Here is a 24,704-nt window from a genome sequence, read left to right on the forward strand (position 1 = left end):
CCTCAGACACAAAGTTTATTAACTACTGCAAAGTCCTTCTGTGTGATGTAGTGTCTTCCCCTAAGCACTGTCTGTATATAAAGTATAGCCTCTGTTGAATAGCTATTTCGTCAATGTCCAAGGTGTTACATAACAAAAAACATTGAAGAAGTTAAATTCAGTAACTGCATATATGTGCTGGATCCCTAATGCCTTGTCAGGGCTTTAGCTCAGCTGTAAGCCTTGCAGCAGCTGCGCTGCTGGAAATTGTCCTTATAGTTACTGACTCTGTGTGCTGCTGGGGGAGCTTAACTGGGGTTGAGATAGTGGCCCTCTTTGCGTGGGTGAGAGCTGATGTTCCTGGTTTTACCAAAGTAAGCAGAGTTCAGAAAATGCCTCAGTCCTTTGCTGCTGCCTTTGTAGCCTCAGCAAAACTGGAGATGGGTTTGTTGGTCTCTGCATGTATCCTGGGCAGCTTAGTAGTAAAATTGCCTATGGCCGGTGAGTCCAGACACTCCCACAAGAGTAAAACATGTTTATTAAAAATTGCTAAAGCAATTGCAACTTTAAATGCAGGTAGAATGAAGTTTTACGTTTTACTGTAATTCTGATGTGTTGTGCCACTCAAAATTGTTTCTTTGAAGGAGTGTTGAGTGAATAAAACTGAGGTAGACCCTAAGCTCACTGTGGAGCAAATGCATATTGTTCGAGGTACTAAAGATTTGTTACACCCTTAATACACTTTTCTTGTGTACGATTAAGAAGTTAGGCATAAAACTGAGTGCAAGGCTTTCTGACTGGGTTGTGGCATATCAGAGAATGGACTTAACCAATTCCTGACCCTACTTTTCTTGCCCATTCTTCCCTATTGTCTTTGCTGAATGATTAGCTGGTGACTCATGCCGTGCGCTGAAGGATGAAGTAATGCTTCCTGAGTTCCTGTTTTGTGATGTGTTGCTTACTGATTTAAATCCACTAGCTATATGTGTGTGAATATCTCTCTCTCTCTCTCTCCATCTCTTTCTCTCTCCCTACCTATCCATATCTTTATCTTTGTTTTCTTGTCTATAAAAGGAGTCAAAGGTATTTATGAGCACCCAGAACATTCATTCAATTTTCACTGTTCAAATTTGTTTTTCTGTCAAAGTTCCTTGCTGTTTCCTCAGTTGGTTTATGCACATTGCTGCATTATGATTAAGCAATAGATAACCATAAAAATGTCTGAAAAAATCCAGAGGCCAAGTCTCCAAAATATTCTCTAGGTTTAGGAATGCCTTTTCTCATAGGGGAAGGGGTTCTTCCGGTCTGCCATTTTAGTCTACTGCTCCCAGACTTCTTTCTGTACTATCCTCAACCAAATACTTGTAAGTAAAATGAATTACAGTTGATGCTTGAGAGGGGAAATTTGTCAGGAAATTAGCACACTTTGCATAGATTTTTTTATTTTTTTCGAAGTAACTTTGGTAAAAAAGCTTTAAAAGGCAGAATTTAAAAAGGCAGAATTAGCAGTTGTAATCATAGATGGTGGCCTTATATTTTTCATTACAGCAGAAGCAGCGCAGACTGCAGAAGAACCTTAATCTCCTAGGTCAGTCAAAGCAGTGTGATGTAACCAAGCGTTGGCCTCACAGCAGCTTAGCAGAGAGCATATGCATATCACTACTGTCTTACCATATCAGCAACTGGGACCGTTTACTGCCACTCAAAATGTGTCACATGGCAGTTTGGGTTCTCATTACAGCTGTGATCTGTAGCAGACTGCTGTCTCATACAGGTGCCCTGCAAGTCAGACTGTATGTGAGGTAATATTGTTTAAGAGTGTCATCTAGAATAGTAGAATAAAAATGACATATAAAGTAATGAATATAGTTATTAAAAAATACAGCTATTTACATTTTTTAAAGCCCACCATACTGCCATAACAATGCAGTATGCTATTATGAAGTGCAAAGCAAATTTGCAAGAGAATCATTAACCTACATGGCATGAGTGTTTGAGTAAGAGAAGGGAGTGAAAAATAGCAGAGATGAAATAACTTTACCAATTAATTAGTTCATGGCTTCTTGTATGCTCTCTGAAGTACTTCTCTCTTTCATTTTGAGTTGGAATTTGTCATGTTATACTGGTTGCTTCAGTAGCAAAGATTTTACTGAAGATGAAGAGCATTACAAGGGACAAAGCTCTTTTGACAGTGTTGATGGTTTTGAACTCCTGGCAAGGAGACAAATGAGGAATTCCTCTTCTGAGTATTGTGTAATTGCTATAATGTGTCTCTTGAATAAATACAAGATTCCTTCAAATGGTCTTTTATTTTTGAAACTAAATCAAAGTATCCTTCCAAGAAAATCACAGCAGGGACTCTCTTAATTTTGCAATTTGTTTGTCATGAAGTACCTGATGCTAATGTGTATTTTTTTTTCTCCTGCTGTAGGTGCCTGAGATTATAAGCTCTATTCGGCAAGCTGGGAAAATTGCCCGTCAAGAAGAGTTTCAGAATAGTCTCTCAGATGTTGAAGACCCTTTTGCCAAAAAGTTTGAGGTGCTGTTCTGTGGACGGGTAACAGTTGCACATAAAAATGCACCTCCAGCTCTCATAGATGAATGCATTGAGAAATTTAACCATGCAAGTTGTACAAAAAATTCAGATTTCAACTCATCATCTCAACAACATGAAACTGCCAACAACTTCGGAGGCTTCTCTTTCAGCAGCAAATTGCGGTCTGTATTCCAGCCCTTGGTCAACGAAGAGGAGGAAAAAAGGCCAATTAGGAAATCTTTTTCTCAACCTGGACTTCGTTCCTTTGCTTTTAAGAAGGATTTCCAAGAGGGAAGCCTCAGGAGTAGCAGCTTTGTCAGGTCTTTTGAAGAAGATGCAATTTCACTGAACCTAAAAAGTCAACTCATCTATGGACACAGTGTTGTGCAGCCAACTGACATTGCAGAAAACCGGACTATGTTGTTTACGGTAAAGCAAGATTTGTGGCCTCTGGTGACGTTTGCACATCTTGGAGTTTGGAGTGGCAGACACCAAAGCAGATGTTCTGACAGATGGCAGTTACTTCTTTGATAATTTAATTGCAACTACCAAAGCTTAGCTTAAACTTGCCTATTTCTCTGGAGAGCGTTACTTGTTAGTGCAAATTGATTTACATATTCTAAATAAGTTTATATTAAATAGTTTAAAAGAGTACTACCTGAAATCTTGGGATTCTAAAGGAAGTTTTTAGAAAGTTACTGCAAGTTAGAAGGTAGTTGTGCAATTGCAGAATGGTAGGTACACTTAGACTAGCTAGTAACAGCACAAATAAATTTCCAGGGGAATGAATTGCCTGTAAGTAGAGCAGAGGGATGAAGCCATGAGTGAGAGCTAGTAGACTTTTCCCATTATAAGCAGTGTAATTGATGAAGGTGCTCAAGCCAACATGTCTGTGTAATGATGGAGTAGAAGTGTAATAGCTTCCTACACTACTCCACACATGCCTCCACTCTTGCCCTGCTTTGGTGTGGCTAGCAGTGCCCTTGCCTTGATAGATGAGCAGCAAAACTATTTTCCAAGAACTGAGAAGCAAGTAAGGAATGTGATATTTGCTAGTCTTAGAATCCTCATGGTAGATAAGCTGTGTAACATGTTTTACTTAGCTTGCATCTTCTGAACATAATACAAACCTGGAGCTGATACTGCAAAGACTGACTGTCCTAAGGTCATCTTGAATCTGTCACCTGCTTTTTGAGCTGGGTGTTCTTAAGGCCAGTAATGGAGTGGCGTGTGTGCAATTATAGCAGGTTTTTTTTAAGCAGGGAAAGAGAATCCTTAAGAAGGATTGCCACTGTGTTATATCTGTAAAAAGCAGTATGTAGAAAATGTAGCAGTCAACTATACCTGAATTAAAACTTCTGTTTGGTTGTAGCAGGCTGACATCAAGCAAAGAGTGCAAGAAGACGGAGAGATGTTTCTTCCCTAGTAAAAAGAAAGCCATGTTCACCTTCCTCCCTTAAGCGTGTATTTCACATAGAAAATATAGGTACTCTTTGCAATAATAATGCCTAATTTTAATTAAATCATAACTCCATTATTGATTTATGACATGTATTTAAAAAATAGATTATAGTTCAGCTGGGTAGGTCCAGATCCTCTTACTCTTACAGTGAGTGCATTTTTAATTTATATTAAATAGATGCAACAGTTCTTAAAGACACACCTGCAGCTTCGGCCTGAATACAATGTCAGTCACCTGCTGGCAGGCACATTTCCGAATTGTGAGGCTTTGCTGGTCTGGCTTTGTGTCTTGGGTTGCTTTTTGCCTGGGAAAATATTGTTCAGTGTGCACAGCTGTATTCTTTTCCTATTCAGCCAGTCTAAATTCAGCTGAATATATGGAAGTGAAGTAACTCTAGTTTGTGCCTTCAGTATCCGCAGGCAGCAGGTCATGGCAGAGCTGAGTTTGTTGTCTGTTTGTTGTTTGTTGAGTTTGCTGTCCCCTGTGTTCAGCAGGTTCTGAATCAGGGAATGCAGATGGCATGCTCAGGTCTCATCAGTTTTTGTGTTGCTGCATGTGAAATGATGACAAGTAACTTAATATCCAGAGGGAAAAAAAAAATGGTTGGTGTATTCTCAGTTAGTTACTTAGATCTTCCCCAGGACTGAAGCAAAGGTTGTTTGATGCATGAGGTGTAAAAAATATTCAGATTAGTTATCTGCCAGCTCGCCTCACCTGATTCAAACAGTCCTGATTTTCATATATCTTCCTGAAGAACTGCTTTCCTAGCCAGTTTCTTAGGGTTTGGCAGGGAGGAGGGGGTATTTTTAGGTTTTTCTTCTGGCTGCGCGTTGGAGGTGAGTGGGAAGAGGTGCATTGGTTTGGGTTTTTTTCTCCTTGTACGGTTGACTTTAAACAATCACTATTGCCCAGGGGCCAAATGTGAAAGAATTATGTGGGGCTGAGCAATAAGAAGGAGCCTCTTGCTGCAGGGTGGGGAAGACAGCAGCAATCAGGAGGCTGCTGAGTAGGTGTTGGATAGAATAGCCCCATGAACAGAGGCAAGATCAGCCCCAGGGACAAAACAAGGAAATCAGCAGGCATGTGGGGAAAACCATTGTGCCCGGTTGAAGTGAAAGAAGAGGTGGAAGGTGAATGCACATGACCATTTTTAGACATACAGAGGTGGCACATCTGACTTGATCTATTCACACACAAGATTTGTCCCTTCCCCATTTCATACGAAAGTATAGCTGTATTGGTGCTGCTGAAGTTTTTATTTGCATCTTTTGGGATTTGATAGTGATTGAAGCAGGTTTCTCTAAGTCATGCTCATGAGTGGATCCAAATTCTGCTTACCTTACCAAAATCTGACATGAGACTTGTTTTTGGCAGCATCTGATGTGCTAGAAAATGTGAGGAATTTAAATTTTTCTGTTATTATCTTACAAAGATGTTGCCAGAAGCTGAAAAAATGAAAACAACAGTTTCACCTTAAAAATGCCCTTTGCCCATCAATACTTAGTGTCATCTTCTGACGGAGCAAACGGTCTACCGATTAAATTGCATTAGAAAATATACTCCAGTAAATTCATTTGTATAGGTTTTGAGTTAAGTGTTTTAAATTAAATGTTACGTATGCTATAAATAAATAAAACTCTAAAAAATTATTAGGTGGAATACAGGAAGAGGCACACACTTGGATTTAAATTTCAGGGAAATTTCCCTAGTAGCTTCTGTGACTGTGGTACATTCCAAGACTGCAGATGATAAGGAAAGGGAGCATGAGTAGATTTCTTTCAGTACAAAGCAGGTTACTTGTGCTGCGACATTGCTCTCATCTGTTTAAACATTCTTTTCAGTTTCTTGTCTCATTAAACCTCAGTGCCATAATGTGCAGAGCTCTCAATGCCAAATCAGTGTTGTTTCAGTGTTTTCTGGTAGTAATATGCTAACTGGTACAAATATACAGGTAGAAAAAAATTTGAGATTTATATTCAGGAAGCATTTTTATAGTGGGACAAAAAGAAGTGTAATGTTACTTGTTAACAACTTACAATTTATTTTGCTCCTTTTAGATTGGCCAGTCTGAAGTTTACCTTATCAGTCCCGACACAAAAAAAGTTGCAATTGAGAAAAGCTTTAAAGAAATATCCTTTTGTTCTCAGGTAAGATTACAGTGTATTCTTTTTCTCTGTTTTTGTTTAAATATTATCTACTTGTGAATGCTCATATAATCCTCTCACCTTGCACTCCAGACATGGATTCTCTCAACAATCAGTTTCAATGATTGCTATTGAAAAGCTAGTAATTAGTCAGTAATTTAAAAGACCGTCATTCTTTTTTCATGCTTTGCATTGTGATTTCTGAGATAAAGATTCACTTCTGTGTGCAGTGGATGCATATTAGCTAGAAGGAACACACTGGTCAGGAACACACTCTTGTTTGAGATTGCCGTGCTTCATGGTTGTGCAAATCTTGGGATCTCTGAGCCATAGTTTTAAAGAAGTGAGAATGAAAGGAGAAAAATTATATATGAGTTATCTGAAAAATGCTTTAAAAGTATGTTCTTTTCAAGAATATAAGTTGCATGTGTTTAAACAGGGACAATCCTCTGCCATGCAGAGGTAGTGTATGTGATATTCTAAGGGCAGGCATGTGTCAGACCCTCCTCATTTACTACTAATCCCTGTTCCTTGTGCCACAGAGTTTGCTTCTCTTTTTCTTGGTTTGTTTTGTGTATTTTGTTTTCCCTAAATTACCTTGGTTTTTAATTTGATGACAGTAGCTTTCATCACCAAACATACAGGCACATACTCTGAAAATTTCAGAGTGAAATACATTTTGAATAGAATTTATTAATCTCTGGGTCTGCTATATGGGTCTTTTATACTTCATCCATTAAAAAAAAAAACAACCAAACAATGTCTGACTTAATTGAAATTCAAAAGATTCATGAAGTATTAGATTCTTTTACAGGACAGAATTGTAATGGCCAGATGTCTTTAATGTATCTGTAACAGAGATAAATGACCTGTATGTAGTGTTTTTTAGTTCTTTTCTTACTGAAAGAAATACAGGTACAAAACATTGAAAGTAGATATGACTGTTTCATTGCTGTTGTTTCTTTGCTAGGGAATTAGACATGTGGATCACTTTGGCTTCATTTGCAGAGAGTCTTCAGAAAATGGAGGCTTCCACTTTGTTTGCTATGTTTTTCAGTGTACAGATGAAGCACTGGTAAGTGAAAGAAAAGAACAGCCAAATAGAATATTAGGCCCTAAAAGTCTTCCACTGCTCCATGCTTTTTATTTTGCTTAATGTCTTAAAATCCTGCTCCACTCATAAATACCAGTATTTCAAAAATGTAACTAATATAGCAGTCTGCAAGAAACCTTTTCATTTGTTTTGAGGGCAGGAGTTAAAATCCTCTTCAAAATCCACAAAATCTTCCTTTCATTTCACAAACTTAACTAGACCCTGTGCCTCTTTTTTGGGGAGAGTTTTCTCTTAGGGCATCTGTTCTGAAAACCAGGACTACACTCCTGTGCTCTAAGTAGGGCCAGTGTATCAACTGCAGTAAGCTTTTTTATCATAGACAAGAAAAGGGTTTGAGACAGAGGGTGGGATCTTTCATTAGGCCATGGTAATAAATTTGGGTGGTCTGGAAGAGATACGAGTTCATGATGAGTTTTATCATGCTTCTGTGTTTGTGCACAGAACCAACATAGGAACAGTTTGTCTTTTTAATCATAAGCACATTCCCAAGCAAGGCACAATATTGTTCTAAAAGACTGTTGTGTTTATGTTACGGAAAACAGTGGAAGAGTGAAATTCTGTTCTTTGGCATGCCATTTTTTTCAGGTTGATGAAATCATGATGACACTGAAACAGGCTTTCACTGTGGCTGCTGTGCAACAGACTTCCAAGGCGCAACCCCAACTGTGTGAAGGGTGTCCTATGCAAAGTTTGCATAAACTCTGTGAAAAGATAGAAGGTGAGGTTTAAAGAATTTTCTGGTTGAATATTTTTTTTCTGGCAGTTTCATTGGAGGACACTATGTGAAATTCTAAGGAAATTAGTGCTTAAAAAGAGCTTTGGACTTGGGGTGGAAAGTTGAAAGCCAGTAGTTTTTTGTAGAGGACTGAAGTGTCAGATTTTCTGTCAAGTAACCAGAACTTTCTAACAAGAGTTAAGCTACTTTATTTTGTTTTTAGTTGAACTTTTGAAAACTATCTAGAAATGTAAGCATTAGTGAGTTGCAGCTTGTTTGGCTTGATTAGCCCTATAAATGCAGAAGACTAGATAAGGACCCTCTGAAGGATAGATGCTGCAATAGCTTACTGCTATCCTATTGAATCCACTTAGAAACTGGCTTTATGCTATCACTAAGCAGGAACTGATCACTATGCTTTCAATATATGCTTGTGATGTTGATTTATTCTCTTTCATGAAAATGCAGAAATTAGAATTGTAGTTGTTGCCCAGAACAGCAATTCAAGACATAAGAAAATCCTCTTTATGTTTCAGCAAATTTCACAGTTAATTTGGTTCATTTAAGTGATGTTTGGGGTGAATAAAGGGCAGCAGCAGCTTGTCAGATCACATGACAGTGGCTTGTTGGACTAAAACCAGTGTAGTGTTAGTTTGATGAAATTGGAGAACTTCCAAAACTACTTTCACTCTATTTTGGTTTTCATCTAGCTGTGATTTTTGGGAAGTTTCTTAAAGACAAATGTTCCTTAATGCCTTCAATCGTGCCATCTTGTTAATTGTATCATCTGCTTCTGAAGGAGGTATTTCATGATCAGAAACTGAAGTGCACAATACTGTGCTGGTTTTCCACAGAAAAGAGAGGAAAGGAATTTAATCCAGGATGAGAACAGAAAACATAATCTGAATGAAAGGGTAGTCTGCTTTAGACTGTCAATAAATGTTTTCATCAAGAGGCAAAGTAACAAGCTTCACTAACAAGCACTAAATTTTCTCATTTTCAGAAGGCCTACAGCATAGAAACTGGAGAAAATGAAAAGGAAATTCTATTTATACCATAAGCAAAGTCCAAGCAGAGCTGCACAAAACACCAACAAAACAGTTTGATAAAATGCAGTAGATTGTGGGTTTATTTTCTCTTGTGTGATAATGGAATCTTCAGCTAAGAGTATAATCCTGGTCTGTGCTCAGTAAATCTCCTCACTGCAGAGTTCATGCCCCTCATTTTAAAGACATGAGTTTAGTGGTAGCTTTAAATTAACCTAGAGTTCTTTCTAATGCCCTCTTATGAAATTGTGGAATGGGCCAGCTCAAATATTTGACACACTTCAGCTTAAATTGTGAGCCTATTTATGTGATTGTTTCATTCAGAAAAATTTGACCCTGTAATTTTTTCTTTTTTGTTCCTCTTGGTAGGGTTGCACCCTTCTAAGACTAAACTAGAACTACAAAAGCATCTAACCACACTAAATAACCAGGAACAGGCCTCTGTTTTTGAAGAGGTTCAGGTAAGTTTCCTACAAGATTTTAAAGCAGTTTTGGTTTTAGCTAACATCTGTGTAGAACACTTTTACTCAGTTTTCTTCCCCTAATTGTCCTTGCTTTCCATGAAGATGTTGGCTTCTCACTGAGTTAAACTGAACACATTTTTTGTGGGTGAAGGCAATAACTTGTACCATGAGGGAATTCAAACTGTTACTTTGACCAAATAAATATTCACAGATCATAAAATTTCTTGCCTAAAATTTATCCTAGATCTTAATTTTTGTCAAAGTAACTAAAGAAGTTAAACTTCTTATCTTCATAATTAAATCTGTTTTAGGACAGAAGAAAGCATAGCTGGATTTAAAACAGATTATGTGCATTGTAGGAAATGTCACTGGCATTGACACACCATTGAAGATTAAGAAATTTCAGACTTTTTAAAAAGTAAAGTTTCCTTCCTCTCTTGAGTTATTTCAGTCTCTGTGTGTTTCCACGTGAGAGTTTATCACTTAATACCAAATTTGGAAGTTATTCTGTGGGACCAATTCCTTGAGCAAAGTCATTTTTTACCATAAGGCAGCTAGCAGCACTGGTGCCTTTTAGTGTTCTGCATGCAGTCTGAAGCTTCTAGTAGTCCCAGGAAACTGTTAATTGCTTCTGGTGAGGGTCTGCAAACTATTAACTTGGCAAAACTAAGGGTAAAGTACAAAACTCCTGCCCATCTTTCTCAGCTAACTTTTTCAGTTGGACAGCTGAAATGTTGCATTCTTGCAGATTCATGTATTGTTACAATGATTTGCATTTTTAGGTCACTGTCTTCCTGTGGTACTTTTATTAATCTAATGTGCTACCTTGGCATTGATTCATACTGTATCCTTTGCATTATATCAGTAGGCTTAAGGCAACATGTTTTTCAAAAGTTAAGTTTCTGGGATTAAATTATTTAATAAATAGTTTTTAAATATTTTCTTACCATAATTCAAATCTGAATAAAATGCAGCACAAATAAATAGGTTCACCTTGTGCACCTATGTCATTTCCCACAAACTACGTGTCCAGTGTGAAGGAATTCTAGTAGAAGCATAGTGAATCCTGTATCTAGGACAGTACTCTTGTGTGCTGCAGACTCAAAAGTACAGTGGTTCAGTTTTCTTTATATCAAAAGAAAATTGGCAAAAATCTTTTTAAAGCCTTTAGTTGCTTGTGGCAGTGTGATATCTGTACAGTTGTCCTCTGTCTTAGGTGTAAATTCTATCATGTATGAAGTGAGGTCAAGTGTTTTTGTGGCTGTATTGGTGCTTTGTCTGGAACACTGGTGTCCTCTGGTGGACTGGAGCAGTAGCATTAGGAACAAGACTAAACTGGTTCCTACATTGATGGTTTATTATGGTGGCAAATGAAAAGAGTAAATATTGGCTACCGGTTACACAAATGTATAATTACTGTGTTTGTGGTGTTTTCAATTACAGAAATTAAGACCACGAAATGAACAAAAAGAGAATGAGCTGGTTATCTCTCTTCTGAGAAACATGTATGAAGAAAAACAGAAGGACCATGTTCATGTTGGAGAAGCAAAACAGGTAAGTAATAATTCAATTTTAGTCCTTGTAAGGAGAAGCCAGGAAAAAATTTTCCATTCCATCTTTATATCTTTCCAAAGGCAAATTTCCATCACTTGCAATTTGAAACGTGTGTAAGCAGTGGTGAATACTGGGTTTGCTTGTGGTTCATAAACTATTGTCATGTTCCAAAACAGCTATCTCTGATTTTGAGGTCCCTGGTACAGTCTGATATCAAGCCTAGGAGACAGAGGTCGAAACAAGTCAGACTACTGTTTTGTTTATTTGTTCTCACTGCAATGAAAACTCAATGTATGTGAGAGGATATATAATGAATTTGTGACTGCTCTCAGCTGATCTGCAGCATTTGCCATCTTGCTGCCAGTGTTGAGTCAGTGTAATGACACACATTGGATTTGATCATTGATTAACCCCATTACATTTACCCAAGACTGAATGTTATTTCTTGTGTGCAAACAACCATTTGAAGTGGCCTTCAGATGAGGAGGATTGCTGCAGAAATGGCAGCAGGACTCTCATCCATGTCCAAAGAGATGAGCTACCTTTTATTCTCTATGAGGTTCCATCAGTGCTGCTTAACTGGCTATTTATACAGCACACTTCAGGTATTTCCAAAGGAGTTAGTGATTTTGAATGCCTTGCTTTGTGAGTAGCTACCTTGAGACAGCTCAAGGAAGTTAGTATTTAAAAAAAGATTCCATCTGTTCTCTGGAAACTTATTTAGACCCTCTTAAAAGTCTTGACTGTCCCTCTGTTGGTTGGTAATTCCACTGTGATGATTGCTCTCAGCCGTTTGTGATATGAACTAGCAAATGAATATATGGAGAGCAATTAGACTGTGAAGAAATTAGGAAAGTAGCAGCAGATCTTCCTTTACTGTATTTTCACTTTGTTAATATCTTCTCCTTTTAAGGCTTACTAGCTAATTATTGACCTTCCTGAGTAAGCAGAAAGAAAATTGCATATTTCACTCTCTGATTTATTGTCATGAGCATCTCACCAGAATATGCTTTTAAGAAAAAAGCATTTCAGATGTGGAACAATGGGAAGAAATATTGCCTGAGGTCCTCTGTTATTGTACATGAAATATTTTTATTTGGTGTAATGCTAGCTGATGGTCAGATAGTTGTCACTCACAGCTTGGAAATCGGGATATACAAAATGAGATAAGATCTTACTATGTCTTCAATGATTTGAAAATTTATAATACCGCAATCTGTTTGCTCAGTTTCTGAAACCAGATTGGTTAATCTGACACTTGCAACGATGCCAGTGTTCTAAGAAGAGAACTGACTTCCCCTCAGTCTATCATTTGTCTCAGCATAATATTTTATATTTACTCTGATAATTTATCTCCAGGCCTTGTAGTAGCAGATACCTTTGAACACGTACTCTGTTATTTGTCTCAGTAATCATTAACCCATGACACCCTGATGTCCCTGTGCCCTTCTGTTCTGCATATTCACTTTTGTACTTTTCATTACCGTTTTTCAAAAAATATATTTATATCAGGGAGAAAGAAGATGAAATATGATATTAGTACATGGATCTTGTTTAACAGAAACACTTCAAAATAAGTGTCCTTTCATAAGAATGTAATAGCAAGCAACATCTGATTTACCCTTGGAGAATAAGGTGAGAGAAGGTGATGTGGTTTAGGAATGGTACTCTCCATTCAGTGCCCCCACCAAGACTCTCCAAGCCAGGCACCTACTGCAGTGGGATGGAGAGGACAATTGTAGGCACAATAGGCAAAGATCACAGCATGAGATAAGAACAATTTACTGGAAACAGCAATTAGGTAAGAAAATGACCAGTAATAGCAAGAATACTAGTCACAGAGGGTACAAGAAAAATTATTCACACAAAATCCACGCCCCAGTGTTAGACAGTACTGGAAGGCTCCCTGCTGACACATTTATTTGACTGGAAGGAGCCCCTTCTCTCTGAAGGGAGACCTTTTTTCCCCTACCTCCAGCAATGACAGATGGTATAAAATATCTTTCAGGTCCTGGCCATGCCCCCTCCCAGCTACTGCAAAAAATGAACCTTGTCCTGGCATAACCAGGGCAGAAGGTAAAAAGAAAATACAGGACCCTGTGAAGTTGTCATACTGGAAATAGGATGTTTTAAAATTACATCTAGGCATGACAATTTGGTGATGGTTATAATATGTCATTCAGCTGCCCGGTGCTAGTAATTGCACAGATCAAACATTCTGATCTCTGAATTTAGGGACAAGTAGGGAGGGCTATGGTGCCTGTCATCTACAAGATAAATCTCCCAAAACAGCATTGAAAACTGAGCTCTGGTTTCTACTGCAGATGTTGCGTCTGGATAGTAATATTTGCATCATAGTATAATTTCTGTGTTTGCTACATTGGTATTCACCAGCACTGAAAATGAACTGAAGTATTTATTTAAGAAGCAAAATTCTCAATTGACTGTTAGTTTTAAGGTGGAAATATTTCTTCCTGTAAAATATATAGAAAAGTTAGATTGTTATACATCTTCCTGGCCCTTAGAAAGACCCATTTTACTATAATGGAGAAAGTTGAGAGTTTCTGTTAATGATGAGATTTTGATTCATTTAATGGTTGAAGAAAAGAAAATCCATGAGAAATCTCTAATCTGTTACGCTTAAATATTTAGAATTCGTACAGTTCTACATTGGCGTAAATGAAAATTTGTCAGCAGAGCTGTAAATCCGTATTAAAATGGCAATTCTTCTGAAGCATGCTTATTCACTCAACACGTTTCCTGTAAGAGATTTCCTGTCCTTATTTTAGGATAGTTTGTTAAACTTCAGTACAAGTATCACTAGAGAAAAAGGCATGACAACCTGAGGACACCAGGAAAAACTATTTATTCAGGTTATAGAAGTCATCAAACTCCATGCTGTTGAGTGTTTTGCTTTTCTGTTTTTAAACATTTGCAGGCTTCACAACCTACTGCTGAGAATGCTGTCAATGAAGTGTCCAGCAGTGCTCCAAGATTCAGATTAGATGTGTTAAAGAACAAAGCAAAAAGGTCTCTTACAGAATCATTTGAAAGTATTTTATCACGTGTAAGTATCTTCATGTTTATTGTCTTTGAACATAATGTCATTGCTTTGTTTATTTGATAGAAGAGTTATCATTTTATTATTATTATTATTTGTTATCACTCCAGGCTGTGGCCCAAAGGTTATTAGAGACACAGTAACAAAAATATTTGACTATACATTTTAGAAGACAAAAAAAGCAGGGCTTTGGTAGAGAGAATACCAAATCCTGGATGAAGTGAACTAATTCCTACGTAAGAAAGTGTGTATATAGGCATTTCAGAAAATTAATATGAAGTTAACATGAGGAAAAAGCAGGAATTGGTTTGTTTCTCTTTTGGATTTAGAAAATTAAAACAGTAATTGTAATGGTTCACTTCTCTTTATGTAGAAGGAAGCTATTAAGGAGCTGACTGAGCATTTCTAATGAGATGTGTTTATTAGTGACACAGAACTGATGAACAGTGTGATCCCTGAATTTTTAAATCCTGTAGATTATTTGAAGATGAGAAATGTCAAGAATGGCACTAAGAACATGAAGGCATCTATGCAATATTATATCTGGTAAAATTCTCTGTGGACAGTAAATTCTCAATCAAACAGACTGATTTAGTGGAAAAAACTTGAGTTTCTGTGTGATAGTGATTCTTTTCCAACCTAGTTAATTCTGTGATTCTGTGAAAATTTTTATCATGAACAGATCACTGAAATTAGCTGCTGAAAGTAAACAGCAACAGTTTGAAATTAAATTAGATGTCAGGTTTAATAACAATTTAAATCAATTGAGTGTCTTCTCATTCAAATATACTTCATTTTGCACCTCATGAGAAAAGTCCGAGGAAAATAGTAGGAGGCTCGGAAATCTGCTTGACAAGTGATTTAAAAAATTAGACCTTCTCCCATAAAACAAAGTAATTGTGACAGAATGCCAAACAACAAATATTTAGGAACAGAAATAGGGTGTTCTCATTTGTAGTCAGCAAAAAGTTACCTTAAAGCAGTATCTAGTACAGTTTGTTAGTTCACAGATAAGCAAGTTGTAATGACAAAACTAGGTTTTCAAAGCTTGTTTCACACATTCTATCTAGCCCATTCTGTTAAGACAAAGGATAACAAAAGCATGGTTTTCCTGTTATGATTGTACATATGGAGATGAGTTTTAGTTTCGTATCTCCTCTCGTAACTTCCCAGACAGCATTTCTGGAATTCACCCCCATAAAATCCTGCTGCAGCTGTTATCGGGATATGAAACATAATGTTAGTGTTGTTACATTAGCTGTAGTACTGTTCTAATCTTCTTTCAGTTTGTCCTGACTGGTATAAGCTGCCTTCATATAAGCATAGCTGTACATTGGTTGCATTTTCACTGCCAATGCTGTTTTGATGGAAACTCTTGATTTTGATGCGATCTGAAGCCAGAAGTTTTGGCTGAACTTCAAAGAGAGGTAGTCACTGTTGTGAATGATGACAACATTTTATATTTGAGCTGGAATAAAACTTCAAAGAGAACATGAGCTTTAAGTTCAGAACTTTTAAAAATTATATGGTTTAAGATTAGGAAGATATACAAGTTCCATAATTGTGTTAGCACATCAGAATTCATCAGATATTTTTCTTGGTCGCATAAAAACATTACTCAAACAAATGATAGAAAATAGTGTTCTCAGATTCTACAGAAATATTTGTTTTCTGATTTGTAGGCACTGAAATGGTAATAGCAGAAATTGTTTTCCTGTATATTAAATTTATAGGGGTTTAGTCCTTAGTAAAAGACATCCTTTTCATTTCTCTGTATCTTTCTAAGTACCTAATACAGAAGGTACTTTAGCAGTAGTTCTACTACATGTGAAGTACGTGATTATGTACGTATCGTGGAAAACACATAATGAGAGTTCCTAAATTCTACAGGATCCTTCAAGGCGACAGAGACTATTCTCAATGAAGCTTCTGTTTCCTCACAGGGAGAAAGAGTATTTTTAGTCATTTCAGGAAATTAAATTTGGTACTGTCTGTGAAACTTACAGCTCCCAGCTGTGCTACCTAAATCTCTTTGGTGTGCCCTACATATCAGAATCTTAACTGCTGATGTGCTTTATTTCTACAGGGCAGTAAAGCCAGAGGTCCACTGGACAGATCTGGTTCTGTGGATTTGGACATCTCTGTGTCTGGTACCTTAAGCAACACAAAAAAAGTAAGTAAAGCCTGGAATAATTGTGCACATTTACACACTTCAAAAATATTCCCTGAAACAACTAAGCAAGTATGAAATATAGTCAGATGTGAAATGCTTCAAGTTGTTTTCAAGCTTTTCATTCTGTTCCCTGTGTTCTAAAGCAGAGAAGTGCTATTAAATTAGAAATGCCTTGTACTGTATATAACATATATTTTGTATGTGTGAGTATATGTGAAATAAAATATTATATAACATAATCTGAATTTTACAACAGTGTGCAGCAAAACAAGTGCCATAATGACCATGCTTCCGATCCTTATCTGACTGGTTTTAGCCCTGAAAGTTCATACCATGAATGCAGGACTGTATTCATAAGAAACATAAAACTAAAACAAGAAGTAGTTTCCCTGTTTGTGTGGTCAGAAAGCTTTTAGTCTGTGTAAAACAATACAAACAAACAGCATGGAAGAAGCCAGTCTTCTTCCCTGGAGGCAGCGTAGCGCTTTGCAGGGCTTAGATATACAGCTATTGATTCTGCTGCAATGCCTGCTCACCTGCAGACTCCTGACTTCATGTAAACAAAGATCTGCTCTTTCTGCTTATGTTTTTGAAAGAATCGCTGATTCTGCAGGAAACATACTAGATGAGGAATAAAGAAAATGCATGGCTTGGGATTGAAATAGGCATCTACTCATACATTTAACTTCTTCGTGTGAATCTGCAGGTAGACAAGAGGAATATTATATGGTTAGATAGGTTGCTAAAGATAGAGCATTCTGCTGTACCACAATACTTTTAACTACTTAACTATTCTACCACAATACTTTTAACTGTTAGCCAAACCTCACCCTTTTGTTCTGACCTTATTTCTTCCAAGTTGTATTCAACATACTATCACGTGCAATTACTCTCAAAATTACTCAGAATTTTCTCTGCAAAATAAAGACTCTGCTTTGTTGGCCTAAGTGACGAATAACAAGGATATTAGACACTGAACATCTTTCTTTGACCTAACTTGCTAAAAATGTGAAGCAGATTGCTGTGGGATGTGAATAATGACATGGTACTGCAATCTCAAAGATGGATTCTAAGCCCATCTATTAATAACATTATTTCTCACACTGTTAGGAGCCACCATTGTGTGAAAAGGAGAAAGACAGACTTCCTGTGTTCCCTGCAGAAAATGCTGTCCAGACCAGTAGATCAGTGGATGATCTCTGCAGTGATACAGAGGATTCCTCTCTAGAGCAGTCTATTGCATTGCCCCAGCAGAGCTTTCGGAGGCGAGCAAACACACTGAGTCATTTACCAACGGAGAGCCAGGAATCTCTGGGACCTGTCGAAACATCACCATCTATTCCCCAGAGAAAACTTATGAGGTATCACTCAGTGAGCACAGAGACTCCTCACAAAAGAAAGTAAGCCTTACTAAAAGCAGGCTATGATTTTGTTTGTTGAGGGCATATTTGGGGATGATAATTGCATACCAGGTATGTCCTCTGAATGGATAAAGGGATGTGTTGCAGCAGTGTGTCACTCCTTGGAGGTTTGTAGGTATTCTTTTTAAAAACACTTCTAGTCCTGTGTGCCTCACAGGGGAGAGAATACATGAGGTGTGTAGTTCCACAGTATGTGTCACAAACTGTGATTCGTTTGTATTTGTCCAAGCAATCATTTTTGTTGTTTTGATCTGTGAGAGGTATAAACAAATGCTACTTCTTGTTTTTTATTTACAGAGAAAAATCCAGTAGCCTCTGTGATCCTGAAAACCTTACTAGTTGGTGATTTCATATGTAGCTTTGGAATATCACCCAAAAGTGTCTTAAAGTGCCTAGTTATTGGTAGAGGTGGGATTCCTGTCTAGCTTTTCAGTGAGCCTATCTAGATTTTACTTGCAAAAACAAGCTACTACTTGCTTTAATATGAAAATTCTTCAAGCTGTCCTCCTTCAAACGCCTGCCTCTGCATCTCTAATCCCCTCTTAACTTAATGGCAGTATCTCCCATCCTTCTATCTGTTTTTTCCAAATACTGTTGAAACATTTCTCCCCATAGGCTTCTGTTTTACTGCCCAAACTGCACTTTTACATAAATTAATAGGAAATCTCTGTGTTCCAGCCCGTATTTTTCCTGCAGGAGGCAAGGCAGTAAATGAACATGCCTGAAATGGATGATGACAGTGAAAAAAAAGGAGAATTATAATACTTGAAAGGAAACATGACCTGGGTTCGCTTTTTGTCCCTTTTTTAAACCTTTTTATTTCTAAAGTACTACAGAATGTTTTTTGTAGTGCAGTTTAGGACTTTTTGGTAGTCTGTTGTCTTCACGAGAGCTGCGAGCTGCCCTGGAACTTGTAGCTGCTTGTTCAATCAGGTATTACCTTACTATAGGAATGCAGCTAGAAATTAAGTATATTTTTTGTTTTCTTGGTTATTTATGTTTGGGTTTGGTCATGTAATTTTTAGTAAGGCCTGAGTGTGCTTGCTCCCTCTCACAACTCAAACGCAAAAGAAATCCCTATTGCTTCCATTTCATAGCAAATGTACAGAAACAGAGGAAATTGAAAACTTACGAGTATACTTTAAAATTCTCAGAAATCATGTGAGTTATAGACTTTTAACAAGTCCTGTTTTATGAGTATTCTTCAACAGCTTACCTCATTCAAAAATGGTTTTCAAGGTAGAGCTAAATTTAGTTCTTCCTATAGCATTTCCCTTCTCATTCATTGGAACTCTTGATCATATGCCTGACTATCATAGAAATCAAGGGGAAGCACATATAAGGTAAAATAAATGGGGGTGTTAGTGGTGTTTTTTGTTGAGTTATAATTAGTCATATTTTGAAATTCCTTGCTGAAGCCTGTAAACATGAATTTGGGACTTTGCTGTTTGGGTTAAAGAAAAGTCAGTGTTCTTACAGTTTACTGCATTAACTGTGAAAAACATAGGAAATGTCTCATTTACATATGCCAGCTTCCTTTCAAAGATTAGAGAAGGGATTTCATTTTTTTTTCCCCTCCTTTCCTTTCTTTCTGTTTTGTTCTCTGTGCTACCTCAACTCCATCACTGGTTGGAATCCGCACTATATGGGGTGAATGAATCTGTCGGCAAATCTAAAAGCTCTTGTGGTCAACTTGCACGTTCTCCTACTCTAGCTCGTCTTAATCCCTCGGCCTCTTCACCCAACTTTTTAAAATATCTAAGGCATAATTCAAGTGGAGAACCAAGTGGGCATTTTGCACAAAAAAGGTGAGCTAGTACCTGCAAATAGTTTGGGGCAGGGCTTGTTTTCCTGTGTCATAAATATGAAACTCTGTAGCATAAATAATTAAAATAGGTTAGTATAGACCAGAGATGATTGATTTTTATGGGAGAGGGAGCTCTTTAACTGCCCCACTACTGACTGTAGAGCTGATACTTAGATAATTTATTGTTTTAATCAATCAAATTCTTTTAGACGCTGTCTCTTTCTCTAGAAGCAGTTATTCCAAAGCAATTCGTTGTTATGCAGCAGACAGCAGCACTTCTTAAATTTTGTGAGGGATAAGTTGCCAATAACCTGAGAGCTCACTTTGTCCTTCCTGAACCATTGGTTCTTTGTTCATGGTAACACAGAAACATACTGCTGTTCTTTTGTGCCTGACACTAAGGCAGGTTGACCACATTAAATACATGGGGCAAGAAGCAGCAGAAATATGGAGAGCTGATAGGAAAATACCCCACCACATACAATCCCACCACCATCCCCACTCCTCATAAAACAAAAACCCAAGAACAAACAAAAATCCCAGTCCATCAACCCTTCATTTGACTTGGTTACTTGCAGAAGTATCAAATTATACTCTTCCATGCCTACTTTCTTAGAATTAAAATATAGAGAGCATTGAAGAAAAGGACATTAACACTTTGTTTCCCTGAGAACCTGAAACTAAGTGGCTCCCTAAAGATCATAAACTGTGAAACTCTTTCTTAACCCCTTGAGCTAAAACTGCTTATTTTAACTCAAAAGGCTAATGAGACCAAATTTCCTCAAAGGACTGTCAACAGTCACTGGCCATTGGCAAGCAATTTTTATTGCTTCTGCTGTTTATTTATTATTTTTCTTCTTTCATGTGAAAGTTTCCTGTTTCCAAGCTGCTGATTTTTATAAACCTGAGAAAATACTCAACTGAGGACACTGTTTTCACCAGTTTCATCAGTTGTACTTGCTGAGTACTAGCTAGCATCTCTCAATTCAGCTTTACCTCAGAACAGTCCTACGACATAGCTCAGGGCAGGAAATAAGTCTCCAGAATCCTGTTCGTTCTTCAGTTTAATAAGACTTACTTGAATCCTGAAGGTTAAATTCTCAAAGCAAATTTTTTCCAGTTGATTTGGTAATGATTCTGTGCACACAGTTGCAACTTCACCTTTCCTTTCCCTGTCTCTTAAGGATATGCCATATTGAACATTTAAATAACAAGGCTGAAAATGGAAATTGATAGGGATGTCAGTGGGTTAATGAGTTTAAATCAATACAGTCAAACTTCCCAATTCTGTAAGTGGAATTACCATGTAATAGTAATGGATTTACAGTGTAATTGTAAGTGAACCTTGTTTCCAGGGCACACGATGCTACAGCCTTATGTTGTTTCTCTCAACATCAGCTACTGAAGAACCTGCTTCACTTAATGCTAATGATTATCCCAGAGTATTCTGCCCCCAGCCCTCCCCCCCACATACTTTCATCTTCAGCAAACATTGCTAAATGCTGTCCAAAAAGAACATTATGGTTTATCAGAAACAATCCTTTCTTAACCTTACTTTTTCAGGAATAAATTCTCCTACTCATGTGATTTTGTGTCTGAGAAAACGTCTCTAGTATCATCAGCCAAGCAGTTTTCTGTATTTTCATTCCATGCAAAAACTTTTCATTATCTGACTTGTTATTACTTCATTCTATTAACCTTTTCCTGAGTATCTTTCAGACTTGTTATTTTAAAAGACAGATAATTATTTTAAATTAAAATAATTTCTTTTAAAATAATTATGTTGGCAAGAAGACTGTTTATTTGATTGAAATTATTGAAATTTGATTAGCGCTCCTGTCTGTTGCATAAATAGAGCCACAGTCCTGAATGATCAGTCAGAAGGCTTAGCTTTTAACTTAAAAGTTCCAAGTTTGTCTGAATAAACTCTGTTAATGCTTTACAAAGTAATTTTAGCCAAAGTCTTATTTTTCATTTGCCAGCACAATGATTATCAGTGTCAACTTTTCCTAATCTTTTCCCCCAAATTTAGTTGGTCATTGCAACTGATATTTTAAAAAGTGTGATCAAGTTGGCATTGGTTCTTATTAGATTAAAGGAATTTATTTGAAACATGCACTAAAAATCTTGGTATATAGCAAAGAATAATAATTTTACTGGAACTACATTTATATACATTGGAACACTTTAGTTTGCCCAAACAACTATGTATCTCAAAGTAGGACTTTGTTAGCAGTTTTAGTTTTGACTTTGGTTTCCTTGATATTCAGACCTTCAGGACTTAGCTGCCTTTTCTTTGAAACTTAGGAATGTGTATTATTTTTATTCTGTGGATTTATACTTCTTTGTTCTAAACTATACTTTTCCCAACTGCGCTCTCAGCATCTCCTACCGTACTGCCTTAAGGAAAAAGCTTCATTCTTCCTCTTCTGTGCCAAATTTCTTAAAATTTCTGGCTCCTGTAGATGAAAATAACACCTCTGACTTTAGGAGCACAACAAGGTAGGGTTCTCTCTTAAAGCCTGGAGGTAAAACTGTATTTTCAAAGATTTTTGTCTGAAATATTTTAAATGCTTCTTGCACTTGCAAAACCTGATTTGTGCTATGGTTCACCTGTGTATATTCTGCATGTAATTGCTGTCAAAAAGATGAAGCTATCCCAGACTACTCTCCCCTTAGGAATGCAGATCTTAGCCATTTCTGATGTTGCAGTGGTCATACAACTTCCATTTATGTACTTCTGCGATTAATCCTGACATAGGAGAGTTTTCAGTTAAGAGAATATATGATTCTTCCTAAGCAATGTCAATGTCCTCAAATTGGAAGGAGAGGATGACCTGTAAAATGCTCTTCCCTGTTGCTGCCAGAGCTATCTGGATTTCATTTATCCCTTTCAGATTCTACAAAGACTTTTGTAACCATTTAACCAATGGCTGGAATAAAGTTTAGAGTATTTAAAAAATGAATAGTTTACAGTTCTAACAGATTAAAGTTATTAGTGGGATTTTTAATAGGAAAACAGTGTTGTTCCTCACTATTTCATTTTATATTCTGAATAAAAACCTCTGTATGGCATGTGTGGATGACATCAAAGGAGTAATATCCAAGGTTCTTGGATTCTGTTTCCAAGCGTGTTGCATATTTCAGAGACAGACTTGCTAACAGAAAGGTTAAAACTTTTCTCCCAGTCTGTGTTGGGAGGGAATATATTGCATACCCAGTGCACTGAAGGTTGGAAGTTTAGTTGGTGTTTATAAAGCTCCTTGATGAGTACTGATAAAAGGCATCAGCAAGTCTTTATATCTCCAATAAATAATTGCTAAGTTCGGTGGATGCCATGTAAATAGTGTAATGGTAAGGCTGCATTATTGTATATGTATGTTTAATATGTTCTGATTAATATACTGCTGCAAATAAACCTGAAAATTAATTAAAACTGGAAAGAGTAGACTGTACAAAGCTGCCAGCCTCAGTTTGTGAACCTCAGTGCTGTTTGCAGCCATGTGTAAGCCTCTGCCACAAAGCAAGTTTCACCTTCCTAGCACTGAGAGCTTGCCCCAGCATGTGCACTGCACGCTGTGCTCCCAAGGCATTGGCCATGTGTTCACTGCAGGCTGTGTCACAATTTCTGGCAGACCCAGGCGACCTACTCACAAACTTCTGTGCTCTGCCGTTCTAGCGACTACGACTCCAAGCATGGCCAGCAGGCTCTTGATGCAGACAGCCCCGTAAGGACTCGAAGGCATTCCTGGAGGCAGCAGATATTCCTTCGAGTGGCTACCCCTCAGAAAGCGTGTGATTCTCCCAGCAGATACGATGGTAAAGTCTGGGTTTGTTTGCTTCTGTGAGCTTATTCCTGTATGTGGCGTGTGAAGTGTGAATCATTGTGTCTACAAAGGGGTTATATTTGCCTGGTGTTTTGTTTGTACTGTCACTGCAGTTTACCACCTACTTTTAGGTAATACTTAGCTGATTAGCTGTTGTTACTTTTCAGCTTCATATGTAAATTGTTCCTATTGTCTCATGTTAACTAGCCAAAGAAGAAATTATGTGTACTGTTTTAATGAATTCTGGGGAAAAAATGCATCACCAAGTATTGTGCTGAAAAAAAAGAGAATGCTTCTGTTTCATCTTTCCGTGTTGGAATATAGAACTACAGACTAGAAAAATCCAGGTGTACCACCAGGAATTACATTTCTTTTATGATCTCAGTTGAGTTCTGTAGTGCATACTTTGTCCTCGTGTATGCTGCTCCAGTCTGTGACATTTGCCACTTGAGTTATAATTATCCACTGTTCCCATAATTGCTTTGAGAAATTCTGTAGAGCTGAAGAACCAGAGACTAGAAGAAAACCACTGTTCATAAGCATGCATGTGCATAAGCATGCATGTGCATAATTTTGTGCATTCACTTTATGTAAGCCAGCTGGTACAGGACATGCTGGGGCCAAGAATGCCTGAGAAAATCCTTTGGCTCACTAAAGTTTGAATTTCACAGCATGAGCTTTGTAAGCTATAACTTCTCTAAGGCCATTGTATGAGAAATGAGAAAAAGTGTAAGGAAACAAAAAGGAACAGTACCTCATAATAAATGTGGTAAAAAGTAACCATCCTAATGTCGCGGAGATGTTTTTCTTGCATCTTAAAGTGAGACCCTGATTAACTGGAGTAGGCACATAACAGAAGTGTTTCTATCATTAATGCACTGCTTGCAACGTAATTTGTCTGAGGTAAGCTGCATATGGGCACAGATGCCTCTCAAATTTAGTGTACTTAAAGTGAAGTGATCCCAGGAGCATGTTGTGTGAACATACATGTGAAATGCTCTGTTGTACTTAAATGCATGTGAAGGACTTTTATATGAAACTTCTATTTTTACAGATTTGATGCATCTCTTTGTGACTGGAAATAGTCTTGTTTTTGAAAGCTACAAAACTTTCCCATATTAAATAGGAAAATAAAATCCACCTAAATTGCCTACCCAAGCATTTCCTCTGAGACATAATAGCTGTGAGATACAATCTTAACAACCTACAGCTGGATAAGCAGAATAGTTTGGGAAACAAGTGCAGCCAAAATGGAAAACAGGATGTGCTATTAATAGGAGCAGCAATTTAAAGTGTTTGGCCTTTTTTCATTCATTTTCTTTTTTGTTTCACTGTGCATATTCAGTTTATGAAAAGTAGAAAACTCAGAGTCAGTGGGTTTTTAAAATTATTTAAAGCAAA

At 37.3% G+C, this 24,704-nt stretch overlaps 1 protein-coding gene across 6 annotated transcripts in view; it reads left to right on the top strand.

Annotated features, from left to right (window-relative positions):
• The window catches only part of TBC1D1 (TBC1 domain family member 1), a 93,182-nt gene that overhangs the window by 37,999 nt on the left and 30,479 nt on the right, over window positions 1-24,704 (top strand). For 2 of the 6 annotated variants that reach the window (XM_062493446.1, XM_062493450.1), the window contains exons 2-15: window positions 2,411-2,656; window positions 2,711-2,944; window positions 6,035-6,124; window positions 7,092-7,196; window positions 7,821-7,953; window positions 9,366-9,457; window positions 10,904-11,014; window positions 13,953-14,081; window positions 16,162-16,248; window positions 17,359-17,648; window positions 18,706-18,722; window positions 19,330-19,477; window positions 21,859-21,978; window positions 23,156-23,295. In XM_062493446.1, the coding sequence (XP_062349430.1) occupies window positions 2,411-2,656; window positions 2,711-2,944; window positions 6,035-6,124; window positions 7,092-7,196; window positions 7,821-7,953; window positions 9,366-9,457; window positions 10,904-11,014; window positions 13,953-14,081; window positions 16,162-16,248; window positions 17,359-17,648; window positions 18,706-18,722; window positions 19,330-19,477; window positions 21,859-21,978; window positions 23,156-23,295 (1,942 nt within the window). Of the gene's footprint in view, window positions 1-2,410; window positions 2,945-6,034; window positions 6,125-7,091; window positions 7,197-7,820; window positions 7,954-9,365; window positions 9,458-10,903; window positions 11,015-13,952; window positions 14,082-16,161; window positions 16,249-17,358; window positions 17,649-18,705; window positions 18,723-19,329; window positions 19,478-21,858; window positions 21,979-23,155; window positions 23,296-24,704 lie in introns of all 6 variants that reach the window. The other 4 variants (XM_062493445.1, XM_062493448.1, XM_062493449.1 and 1 more) reach the window with 4 other exon arrangements.

Source organism: Cinclus cinclus, chromosome 5 (genome assembly GCF_963662255.1).
Source record: "Cinclus cinclus chromosome 5, bCinCin1.1, whole genome shotgun sequence".
Classification (NCBI taxonomy): domain Eukaryota; kingdom Metazoa; phylum Chordata; class Aves; order Passeriformes; family Cinclidae; genus Cinclus; species Cinclus cinclus.